Source organism: Heterodontus francisci, chromosome 18 (assembly GCF_036365525.1).
Source record: "Heterodontus francisci isolate sHetFra1 chromosome 18, sHetFra1.hap1, whole genome shotgun sequence".
NCBI lineage: Eukaryota > Metazoa > Chordata > Chondrichthyes > Heterodontiformes > Heterodontidae > Heterodontus > Heterodontus francisci.
In genome coordinates this window covers 21,633,536-21,646,726 of record NC_090388.1, presented here as the reverse complement: position 1 = coordinate 21,646,726, position 13,191 = coordinate 21,633,536, and the positions used below count along the sequence as shown (strand labels likewise).

The following is a 13,191-nucleotide window of genomic DNA, read 5'->3' as shown; positions in this document are numbered from 1 at the left end:
CAGGACCAATGCAAAGATTGTGGCATGTGAGGACATTGGGCAAGGCAGTGCAGCAGGCCAAACTCAGATACTGCACACAGGAATTGTGGCAGATACCATGCGGAGAGAACATCTGCAAGACAGGATGGCAAATGCAACAAAAGGTATGCCAACACACAACAAAAGCCCAAGCAGATACATGAGGTCAGCAGAAATACAGATTGTCAGGAGGACATGGATGAAGAGTGCACTCATGCGTACAGCAAGCAAACATTTCACATAGCTAATTAGGATCAACATGCCAATGCTATTACACAATCTGAAGCATTTGCTGTGATTGGGATTAGATGTCCGCAGAGAGTGGCAAGCATAAGCTCAGAGTAAAAATCGACACCAGAGCAAGTGAAAATATTCCGTCCATCCGTATACTGAAGGACCTGTAGTTAAAGAAGTGGGAATCGATGGTATGACCCACCACGACTAGGCTGATTTCTTACAATGGCTCTCCAATAAAATACATTGGAACGTTAACCTTGCAGTGTAGCGATGGGAGCTCCGAATGGCGACCACAAATGTTTTATATTGTAGACACAACTGGACCAGCTGTCACAGGACTTCCAATATCCCTAGAGTTACGAATCGTCACAATACGAGGTCAGCAGTGAACGTGGTATGGAAGGTTGCAACATGGAGTGCATTAAATTGGTTAGTGACCTGAAACCACTTTAAACAGATAGGATTGATGCAATCGGCGATTTCAAGGGTGATGCCATATTGCATGGGAGGGAAGATGCAGATCCTACTATCAACATGTCAAGGAAGTGCAGTGTGCACATTCAAGAGAAGCTTAAAGTGGAGCTGGATAAGATGGAGCACAATGGAGTCATCCGCCAAATGCACCAGCTCTATTACCTGCGTGCTGAAGAAAGATGACAATCTCGGGATTTGCTTAGACCCACAACAACTGAATATAGCCCTCGAGATGCCCACACAAAATTCCGAACCTTTGAGGAGCTGAATTCTAAGTTTACTGATGCTAAGTATTTTTCAAAGCTCGACGCATAGCATGGCTACTGGTCTGTCCACTTAGCCAAGAAGTCCCAGCTACTCACAACTTTTAGAATGCCATTCAGGAGATATTGTTTCAATGGTTACTGTTTGGTCTGTACATCAGCCAGGATGTTTTCCAACAATACATGGACAGGATAACAGAAAATGTCCTGGGCTGTATTTGTATAGCGAACGATATGGAGGTGATGTGGCAGACCAAGGCAGAGCATGATCAAAACTTGCATTTGCTAATGCTGGCTGCTTGTCGTGAGGACCTTGGGTTTAATAGCAAGAAGTGCCAGGTCAATGTTGGGCACATCAACTTCTATGGGTCGATATATTCCGCCACAGGAATATGGCCAGATCCAGATAAGATCGAAGATGTCACAGCCATGTCAACTCTTCAGGACTGGGAAGACCTACAACAACGTCTAGGGCTGTTCAAAGTTTTGGTCCTGTACATCCCCAATTTCGCTAAGCAATTTCTTTGCCTAACCTGAATAAAGATGCAGATGTCTTGCTAGATTTGCATGTTCACGGTGTGAGATTCAAGATGTCTTGAAGATCGACCTTGTGAGTTTTGGACCCCACAAATGCGAGCAATTAAGAGATGAGATGGCACGTGACCCTACCCTATCGTTGTTGTGGAAGGTGATTGTGGAGGGATGGCCTGACAGTCCACGGGAAGTAACCAAATGTTTACGCTGTTTCTGGCTGTATCAAGACGTATATCACAAGAGGTGATTTTCAAAGGAAAACATGTCATGATATGCAAAGCTCTGCATTCTGATATGCTAACCCAACTGCAACAAGGGCATTTGGGAATAGAACATACCAGACGCCTTGCCAGAGAGATGGTCTACTGACCAGGAATCAACAGTGACGTTCAGACGGTGGTGATGCATGTCAACACTGTCAGCCAAATCAACAGAAGGAACCCATGTTTTTCCCATGAAACACCTTCACATCCATGGGCAAAGACTGGCACAGATTAATTTCATGTTCAAGATGATGATTTGGATTATTTCACCAAGTTTCTGATCATCTGGCAGCTACGAGATACGTCAAGTGTAATGGTTGCTGATACAGTCTGTGCTCTGTTCAGCCTATTTGGCATGCCAGGTGAAATGATCTCCAATAATAGGCTGCAAAATGCAGGAAGACCATTCCAAGCCATGTGTGCCAGGTGGGGAGCCCATCACATGACATCATTGTTGTATTATCCAATGGCTGAACACATGGTGTGCACCATCAAATCACTGATTTTGAAGTGTAGGCAAATGGGACAAGATCTTGAGGTTGCAATGCTGCATCTCTGAGCTACGCCATCGGATGTAGCTTACTGTCACCTACAGAGTTGATGTTTGGAAGGCAGATAAGAACTATCCTGCCCAGTCATTATCTCTCTAAGTTTTCCACAGTAAAGGATATACTTCGTTTGAAACAAGGGAAACGAAGGCATCGTATGACAGGCGAGCAGGGCCAGAATTAGCTAGATTGCAAGTCGGACAGAAGGTCAGAGTCCTCAATCATTACACCAAACTTGATATCCTGCAGAGGTTGTGAGGATATGTGACCAGCCCAGATCGTACGAGGTCCAGATATCCAATGCTGCGATTCTCAGATGGAACCAAAGTCAACTCTGAGAACTACACAACAACAAACGTGACAACCCTGTAGCATCACGGACACATAAAAAGACAAAGTCTGAACATGAACATACAGAGACCACAGGCACAGAGAAAGAACATGCTAACCAGAGTTCTGAGTCACCAGAGTCTCAGAATAGGCATCGAGACGAGCTTAGCTCTGGGAAGAGGTTTACAATAACAGGATAAGGATGAATAAGCAAATCTCCTCTACGTTTTAGAGTGTGTTACACTTACTTACTTGTAAATAACATTTTGTTTTAGTCATATATAATTAGTCCAAACCGCAGCATCATTGTATATTGTACACATGTTTTTATCTTTGGAAAAAAGAGCGACGTTATGGGACAACCTGAAGAGGACCACCTTAGTAAGCTAGAAGTGATGTCGTGCCAGACATGATCAGGGAGTTGTGGGTGTAGCCCAACAGAGTAAGATCTGAGTTGGTGTGGCTATATATTGTTATGACCAGGTGAGAAAGAGGTCTAGGGGTTCCTCTCAGCCTTCACCTGGTCTCACCGTAACAGGGTTTAATTTTAAACACACTGTATTTTTAACTCCTCCTTGGTGAATCCTTGTTCACTGCTTTCCAATTATAAGGCAAAGAAACCAGCACAAACAGGCTTTCTTAGGTTTAAAGAAGAAAAGTTGTAATTTATTAAACTTAAACTCTAATTCGGTTAACGCCTACAGATACATGACGGGCCCATACTAGCATGCATACGCAATACACACATGCAAGAGACAGAAAAGAGCAGAAGAAAAATAAAGTGGAAAAGTTTGAGGCAATATCTGAGGAGTTGTTGTTATGGTTCTTCGAGCTCACTGTAGAGTCCTTGATTGTAGGCAGATCTTGCTTTTCGTTGTGGCTCAATATTCTTCTTAAACCTTGTTCACTGTAGGAGACTTTTCTCTCTTGGGGTTCATTTGTCTTCAGTGGATTTAGAGACTTGTGAGAAAGAGATGGGAGCAGACAGGAGAGATCTTCTCAGTCCAGGAGCAAACAGACACTCTGAGTACAAACTCTCCTGTGGCTAGTTCAAAAGAAAACTGCCAGGTAGTCACGTGACCAGCTGGTCTAACCAGTGCTGGCTCTTGTGGATTGTATCCTCCTTAGCAGGTCCTGGAATGCGCTTCCTCACCTGTGACTCTTACAATAGTTCATATAGTAAAGGAACAAACAATATTGCAATGTGTTTGTTTATTCTTCAGCATGTTTTTTTTCTCAGCCCAGCTGACAAGGTTAAATCCCTTTTGCCTTATGAATGCTAAAATCAAGTTCATTTTTATTGGTAGTCTTAATCATTTTATTTTAAATGAGCTAATAATGCCTCTATTGAAATAGTGGAGGGAGGAACTTGACACAAATTTGTTAGCTATTGCACCATAACACTTCTCACACTTATTTCCAGATTGCAGCATTGTTAGGTAGCAATGCCACATCAAGGTGGGCTTTAGGTCAGGTTGTTATGTTTAATAGCTTAGACAGTATACAATAATGTAACACGTCATGGATGTGTTTCACTTTATGTTCATTTTCCTCACACCGTCTATTTTCTTTACCTGGCTATTTAATCAGTTGAAGAGTAGTCTTGGTACTCTTTGCCTTGCCTAAGGAAAAGGTAGTGAGGCTAAATGTGATTGTTCCCAAATGGACACAGGGATCCCGAACAACATTCCCTCTAAGCTGTATGGGTGCACAGTCACGCAGCAATCAGGCCAAACAGGACAAACAGGCCATGCACGAACAATGTTCCCATTAAGATGCGCCCATGCACAGTCGTGTGTCAATCTTAGAGGGAACATTGATCAAGATGCGTGATTACAACGCAGGCAGCATGCAAACTTTGTGTTCCATGCTCTTTTCAAAGAGTTCAGCGTCCAGCCAGTGCTAACTATGTTGTTGACTGGCTGGATGTATCAGCAAGGGGCCAATATCATAAATGGCTAGCATCACTTAAAGTTAGCCTGCACTGCTGAAAGCTAGCCTGCAACTCTTAAAGGGGAGGTGCATTGTGGCTGGAGTTCGTGTTGGCAGTTGTGCACGATGTAAATCTTACCTGAGAAACATTGAATAATGGGGCAACATGGGAAAGCGCAGACTCCAAAGTTTTCAGACTCTACACTGGAGGTCTTGGTGAAGGAGGTGGAAAATAATAGAGATGTCCTGTAACCATAGGGGAGCAGGAGGACCTCCAGACACACAACAAGAGCAACAACTTATATTCACATGCCCTCTTTAATGTAATAAAACATCCCAAGGTGCTTCACAGGAGCATTATAACACCAAGCCACAAAAGGAGAAATTAGGTCAGATGACCAAAAGGTTGGTCAAAGAGGTGGGTTTCTAATGAGTGTCTTAAAGGAGGAAAGCAAGATGGAGAGTTGGAGGAAGGGTATTCTAAAGCTCGGGGACTAGGCAACTGAAGGTGCGGTCAACAATGGTGGAGCGATTAAAATCGGAGATGCACAAGAGGCCAGAATTAGAGGAGTGCAGATATCTTGGAGGCTTGTGGGGCTGAAGGAGATTACAGAGATAGGGAGGGGTGAGGCCATGGACGGATTTGAAAATAATGATGAGAATTTTAAAATTAAGATGTTGCTTGACGGAGACCAATGTAGGTCAGCGAACACAGGAGCGATCAATGAACAGGCCTTGGTGTGAGTTAAGACACAGGCAGCAGAGTTTTGGATGACCTCAAGTTTACGGAGCGTAGAATATGGGAGACCAGCCAGGAGTACATTGGAATATCAAGTCTAGCGGTAACGAAGGCATGAATGAGGGTTTCAGTAGCAGATGAGCTGAGACCGAGGCGAAGTGGAGCTATATTACTGGAGTGGAAATATATTGTCTTAGATATAGCACGAACATGAGGTCAGAAACTCAGCTCAGGGTCAAATGTGACACCAAGGGTGCGAACAGACTGGCTTAATTTCAGACTGTTGTCAGGGAGAGCAATGGAGTCGGTAGCTAGGGAACGAAGCTTGGGATGCAGGGACTTTTTTATTCTTTCATGGGATGTGGGCATCACTGGCATGGCCAGCATTTGTTGCCCATCCCTAACTGCCCTTGACAATTGAGTGGCTTGATAGGCCATTTCAGCAGGCAGCTAAGAGTGAACCACATTGCTGTGGGTCTGGAGTCACACTTAGGCCAGACCAGGTCAGAACAGCAAATCTCCTCCCCTAAAGGACATTAGCGAACCAGATGGGTTTTTACAACAATCGATGATAGTCTCATGGCACCATTACTGCGACTAGTTTTCAATTCCAGGTTTTTAAAAAAATTAATTGAATTGATTGAGGAGGAAAAGTTCACGTTTGTCACAGGATGTCGGTTCTGACTTTGATAAGAGCTGTTTTGGTACTGTGGCAGGGGTGGAAACCTGATTGGAGGGATTCAAACATGGAGTTCCAGGAAAAGTGGGAATGGATTTGGAAAGTGACAATACGTTCATGGACTTAGGAGAGGAAAAGGAGGTTGGAGATGGGACAGTAGTTTGCGAGAACGGTGGGGTCAAGCATTGGTGTTTTGAGGAGAGGGGTGATGTCAGCAGATTTAAAGGAAAGCAGGACAAACCCTCCTATGGTCTGTTCTATTACATTTCATGTAGCACATGGCTTTCATTTTATGCATGCTGTGCATGTGTGCATAGGCTTCACACCATCAGTCACATCATCAGCACATAGTTCTGATGAAGGGTCACTGACCTGAAACGTTAACTCTGCTTCTCTCTCTACAGATGCTGCCAGACCTGCTGAGTAGTTCCAGCATTTCTTGTTTTTATTTCAGATTTCCAGCATCTGCAGTATCTTGCTTTTATTTATCATTAGTGCATAGTTTTGTCACTCAGTCGGCACCCTTTGGTTTTCTGTAGTTGCTCAAATGTAGCTGTCACAGTGGACTGCCACAAAATGAAGGCATGATGACCACTGCCAGGATACTGAGCATGATTCTTTGCCTATGATCACACAACCAGCTGGAATTTGGGGGTGTGGAATCCCTTTCAGTTCCAGTATAGGGCACAGCTAACATGGGATGCCCACAAAACAATGTGCATGCAATCAATGGCACCTTGCACCATAGGGAAGCCTGCAATCCTAGTGAAACCACATGCTTACTTTGCCTGCTTCTCTCCGGCAAAGGAGAATGAAATGTATTCAGCTCTCAATGACTATAGAACGTCAGTGACTTCCCTTATGCAACTGTGGATGGCAAACTGTGAGATGTTGCAGAGATCTCCAGCTCCAACCTGGAAGGTGCTGGACTCATAAGAGTTCATTGCCGCAATCACCTTCACAGCCACAAACAATGTGGTCCTTGTCCTACTCTGTGGCTGCAGCAGGAGGCAGATTTCAGTGAAGGTGTCCTTGCTGAAGTGCAACATCACACACATTGTTCTTCACTGGGGTTCGGGTAGGAGAATTGCTCCCTGAACACTCTGAACAAATCTGGCCTCCTGCTGAAAGTTCTTCACATCCTTCCTCTTCCAGCAGCTTATCCTGCTCCGCGTGCCCTCTTCTTTCTCATACTGTATTCCAAAGGGAATGGCAACTATTGCACCCATGTCTGGGAGCAACTGGTTTCTGCAGAAGCCGTAAAGTCAGTAAAAGCTGCTTCACTCCCTGTAGACTTTTGAAACTTTAAACAACAGCCAGAAGAAATCAATCAGCAACTAATCTCTAAGTAGTTGATGATCCTTTTGAATAGCACTGGTGTGCTTAGCTATGTGAGACTAAGAGAGGGTGTTAATTGGAGTGTTGAGCTCCAAAATGGTATCAAGTCAGTGTTGCACTCTGATTGACGTCATGCCTTGGCTGCTCTGCATACTTCTGGTGGCTGTTCACTGTATGCATCCTAACACCCTCACCAATATGGAATCTGGTGCGATTCACCCCAAATAGGTTCACGTGCGCCAAGGCCACTATTTTGGAGCTCTATGGTCAATCGTAGCGCCCAAAAAATTATTCCAATTTCACGCTCAGTTTGTCAGTGATGGGAGAATATGCCAACATGCTCTCATATGGAATTTTGGGATGGTTTTAGGACTACATAGCAGTGCTGCGCCTTAAGCTTTCTTGAGCTGGTGAGACTTAGCCACATGCCATTAGTTGGCATATTTAATTGTAGCCATGTATACATTTGTACCACCTGCTGCAAAGAGGAGTAGGGCAGAATGCAGTAGGAATTCTGAAAGTTGGGCTGCGTGCTGGCATCCCCATATTGTGTGTAGGCTTGTAATTGGATGTGTAATAAAAATGGGTTTGAGCCTTTAATCAGTTTGTCATCTGGTGGTTTGGAAGTAAATGGTTCTGACCATAAGCAGAGAATAAAAATGAAGAAAATTAAGTTGCAGGTTGCTGATTCAGATTTTGCAATGATCCTCAAAGTATGTGTTAAATATTTGAAAACCATAATATTGCATAATGAGCAAATATGCTGAAAAGACAATAAAGTTGTGGTTTCAAATAGAATGGATACATTGCTTGGCACTTTGGGCTAAAAATCCTTTATGTTGGTGTCATATAATGTATAACATTGACATTTAATGAGCCTGTGGTGCAATGGATTGATAATAATATATGCCAGGGACCGATATTCGAAAAGTAAAAATGATTCTGTTTCCATGATATTTTATAATACAAACAGGTGATGTCTTGAGGAAAAGCAGGTGTGCAAGAAAAGGATCAGATTTAACAACAAAGGGGATAGGTTATTTCATATTTCAACATGTTTAATCCAAGCACGTTATGGTACAATGATTTAAGGGCATCAGTCAGTAGGTTTCTCATTTTATCACTGAACTTGTTGCTGAAAAAGTTGTGTTTTAATAGGATTGGGAGTTTCCACAATTTATGGAAAATTTGGAAATCAACCTTCCTGGTCTTCCCACCTCACATATTCAGTTGAGACTGCCTCACTTCCAGAAGATATTCAAGGAAGAATACCTCATTTGTATCACAGGTAAGAGACATAAATATGAAATAGTAGGCATAGGAATGTATAATAGAAATGTAAAAGTAAGGACAGAATGTATGAGTTTAAAATGGGAGACTGAGTTATGCCTGTGTGCCTTATTCCAATTGTTCCTCACCCTTCGAATCCTATGTCACCAGGAGACTAGACCTATCCTGACTCATTGTGCATGACACTAAGAGTTGACAACTGTTCTTGTAAAACTGCAAAACTGTTGCACAGCATACAAATGTTAAAAGTCTTTTTATTTTCTGTTTGCTGCCTTTCATACCTAAAGTTCTGCAAAGGTAAATGATTTTCTTAGTAATTAGGAACTTCAGAACCATATGTGATTTAGTTCAAAATCTAGACAAGAAAAGCTAACAATGTTTAATACATAAAAGCAAAATACTGTGGATGCTGGAAATCCGAAATAAAAGGTGAAAGTGCTGGAAATATTCAGTAGGTCAGGCAGTATCTGTGGAGAGAGAAGCAGAGTTAACATTTCAGGTTCATCGGAACTCTTTTTAATTTTTAATACACATTCATATTTTTTGTGGAAAATGTTATGCAAGGTCCTTAACCCCATTAGGAACTTTGGTTACAAAATTCATACTGTCAATCGCCTTCTTGGAGGTTACGTGTTGCCTCGCTGGCTGCTTTTGACATGGCCCACATGGTGTGCCCTCTTGAGGTGGACACTTGCGTGGGCACTCCCTGTATGTGCTGGAAGCAGCCAAACCAGTGCTATTCCAACATCGCACAGCCTACCAGCTGAGGTGATGCCCATTGTCCTACTTTGGACCCCACTAGTCCATTCACCAATTTTGTACATCACTCACCTAAGATGAAGCGTTCAGCTGCAAGAGGAGCTCAGCATTAGCGTTATTTAAAGGGCCAGGTGCCCAACTTGCTGGTAAGGTAAATTTGAAGAATTTCTGCTGTTTCAAAGTTTCTGGAAGTACTGTGGAGTATTTTTGGAGGTGTTGTAGTGAGTTCCTAGATTTAGCAGGGAGTGTCGCTGCATCCTTACAGGGAGGCCAGAGGATTTGATGACTTGTCCACACAAAGGCTGCAACAGGGATGAAGACTGCAGTTGCAGTGGTTCTGGATCTACAGCATGACAGGGGGATGGAGTAGAGGCTGTGGAGAGGACAAACTCTGGCCATACCCTCTGCCAATTTGGAGCTGGACTCCTCCATGCTCGATGACAGTGACAGGAGGCTGTCTGGCAGGCCAGCCAATGCACCCAGCAATTCAGTGTGCATGCCCATTCAATGTTCTCCTGTATGCAACCCCATCGAGATCCTCATCTGAGTCCCGTGTAGAAGAACTCGTCTGCGACCTTACTTTCCAGTAAGCTGACACATGAACCATCCTTTACCCCTTGTCTAGCTGCAGCTCACTCATAGAACCATAGCCTGGTTACTCAGCATGTGTTGATCCCAAATCAATACTAGCCTCCAAGGTATGTGCCATGCCAGTCAAGTGACACGGCCTCTTCATCAGTGCGGTGCTCTTGTTCTCTCTCCTTTTCTTGGGCTCCTGTGGCTGGGTAGGCAGCAGTTCTTGGGTGTCTGGAAACAGAAAATTAGAAGGGGAAGGTTGGAATGAGGGAAACGAGGTGTAGTGAGAAGCAGGAGGCCTTTGGTCACACCATCAGCAGCTTGCTCACCATACCAGATAGCAGAATGAGGGTAAACTGGTAGTTGAGAAAGGGCAGAAGGCAGCAAGTTACCCTCATTCTGTTTGTCTCAGCAATGCCAGATGCCATGGGCTCTATTGCAGCTGGCCCGGTGATGCTGAGACCCATCTCCTCCATAGGGCTTAGGAGATGTTGACGTCATTTTCCCCACCAGTTCTGCTCTGCTCCTTTCTATTGTGTGCCACCTTGTCCTGAAAGAGAGAGGAAAGAATGTCAGTGATTGTGTTGCACTGTGTTTGGGTGTTGTGCTTGACATCGCTGAATAGCTGGAGGTTTGTGGAGGCAGCGAGTGGTGAGAGTAAGGCTGGCAGCATTGGGAGGTGTGTGAGGGCGAGGTGGAGTATTTGAGTGCTGGGGACAGGTGCTTGTTGAGTGATGGGGGTGTGGTGCATTGAGCAATTTGAGAGGCTGATGATGTGATGGGTAGGAGATGTCATGTGAAAATGCATTCACTGACCTTGACCACGTGCGTGAGGTCATTAGACTTCTTGTGGTGGTGCTGCCAGGTCCTTGGGTCTGGATGCCAAGAGTGACCCCGCCCCCCCCCCCCCCCCCGACCACCTGCTCTCAATCCCTTCAGAGGGTGGTCCTTGAGGACCTCCTTGCCCCCAGCGGAATCAATTTTCTCTCCTCCTGTCCACCCCCACCACTCAGACCTTCAGTCTGTGACCTTGAGACCCTCTTTCTGCTCCGGTGTTTTATTTTACTTGTTTACTTCAGTGCTGCTTCCCTTTAAGAGGGACAGACTTCCTTTAAGAATAGAAGGCTGGTTGCATCACATGCTATCAGCACAATGCTGCTCGGTTCCCTATGGAGCGCAGAGGAAGGCTGCAGCGCGGGAGCCCCACGGCCCAACGCGGCTACAGATAAATGAGGTGACAGCACCAAATTTACCAAGCTGCTTGCCTCCACTGGAACTGGCATGGGCAGATCGTGAATTGCATTCCCCATGCCTGAAAAATGGGGCAAACCAATTTTTAGCCCAATATATTTTAGATAAACCAATTGTCTTATTGTCCTCCCACCCCCCCACCCCCCTCTCCCCCCACCAGTGATACCATCAAAAAAGAGAAATACTGTTTTGTGTTGTGTGAACTTTGAAGGCAATTCATTGACTAAGCAGAGTTTCCTATCTGATTCTCACAGTATTTATCACATTTATTTACAGGTAAATGGTTTAACTATGGCATCATCTTTCTTGTATTGATTTTGGACCTGAATATGTGGAAGAATCAGATATTTTACCAGCCAGCTGAATACGGTCAGTATGTGGGGCCGGGGCAGGAAATCTATACAGTGGAAGATCCAGAGGCATTAAAGGATTTAAACAAAAGTACCCTAAGCTGGGAATGGAGATCCACTAATATTAATCCACTGACCAACAGGACCTATGCCCACAGTGACCTGTTTTTGCACAGCAGGTATATAGGTGCCAAACTTGGGGTCAAGTGTCTTGCTTTTGTCCCAAGCATCTTGGCATTTATCTTGTTTGGGTTCTTCATCTGGTTTTTTGGAAGATTCCAGAAAAGTGAATTAACTGAGGACAAACAAGAAAATTTGTATGTAAAAATCAAGAGGAAATCACCATCTGAATTTAGCAAAGATTTAAATGAGTCTGCAGAAGATGCACAAAAGTCTGTGACTATAAATGATGAACCATTGATGTCCACAGAGGTGGCAACAGCTATTATACACGGTACTACCTCTAATTCTTCTGTTGAAGACCAGGACACTTTCCTCAGGGGTTCACAGAGTAACAGTGTGCATGATACAAGGCCAGACACTGAACCCATGTCCCCTATTGTTCCTTCTGATCCATCGGCAAAAACGTTACCTGACCAACATCTTAAAGTTTAAATTTAAAACAAGCACAGGCCTTAAGTACCTTTTCATTTTTACACATTACACATTTATAGATCTTTATACACTTAGTGTTACAGTGTCATTTTGACTTTGAAAATTAGTGACCTAGCTTTAAAAAAACAAACTAACTGAAGTATGTAGGTGGTGGTTCTGCAGTGGGACAGAAATCACTTTTATTTTTTACAAAAGCATAATATTGTGCCTACACCTAGACATTTCTTTATGTCTTGCCTTTCACAATAGCACATGGTTTGTGTCAATTCTGTATTAAGTTGTACTGTAATACAGTAATCATCTCTAACACAAGGGTAAAATGATAAATACTGTACTAGTTGTGCCTTGAGAAGTTCCATTTTGTACTATTGTCTCAAGGAATTTTTATGAAATGCTAGATTTTCATCTTCACAAAATAGAAACATTAGAAGTTCCTGATTCTCTGATGGGATTGCCTGAGAGGCCACTGGACTTTTGCTCATGCAGTGCTGCATTCTTCTGAAGATGAACTGGGAAGTGTTAGTTATGCATAGGTGATTCCAATGCTTAATTGGTTATGGTGCAGATAGTATTGATAGCTGAACTGCACATGAAAGAATTAATTTTTTAATTCTGGTGAGCTGGCTGCCTGCCAAAGAAAGCAATGAAGGTGATGGGGAGGAGACAATACTGCTCAGTGTGGGCCACTGTGTAAGAAGAGAATATTTTTCACTATCAGAATTGCATTGCAGTACTGTATACTAAAGCACAAACATCTGTCTGTATTCATATACGCAAAAATACTATCTAACTACAAATGTCGAATAAACGGTGTAATCCTTTAAGCTAGTGTTCATTGCTCTTTGCAGACCTACTGAGCATCACTTATTATGGCTTAAAAATGTAGACTATTCTGATGCATGACATTCTTTAAAAATAAACACAGCTGTGTGTTTAAATGGATTTGCCAGCTGTACCACTCTTGCCAATTTCTTTTTGTGTTCTCTGCCAAATTC

General features: G+C 43.5%; 1 protein-coding gene across 3 annotated transcripts in view; it reads left to right on the top strand.

The window, feature by feature from the left end:
• tmem117 (transmembrane protein 117) overlaps positions 1–12,936 on the top strand; it is a 307,799-nt gene extending 294,863 nt beyond the window's left edge. For all 3 annotated transcript variants that reach the window (XM_068051188.1, XM_068051189.1, XM_068051190.1), the window contains exons 7-8: positions 8,514–8,643; positions 11,508–12,936. In XM_068051188.1, the coding sequence (XP_067907289.1) occupies positions 8,514–8,643; positions 11,508–12,196 (819 nt within the window). In that variant the 3' untranslated portion in view covers positions 12,197–12,936. The remainder of the gene's footprint in view (positions 1–8,513; positions 8,644–11,507) is intronic.
• Positions 12,937–13,191: the final 255 nt, after the last annotated feature.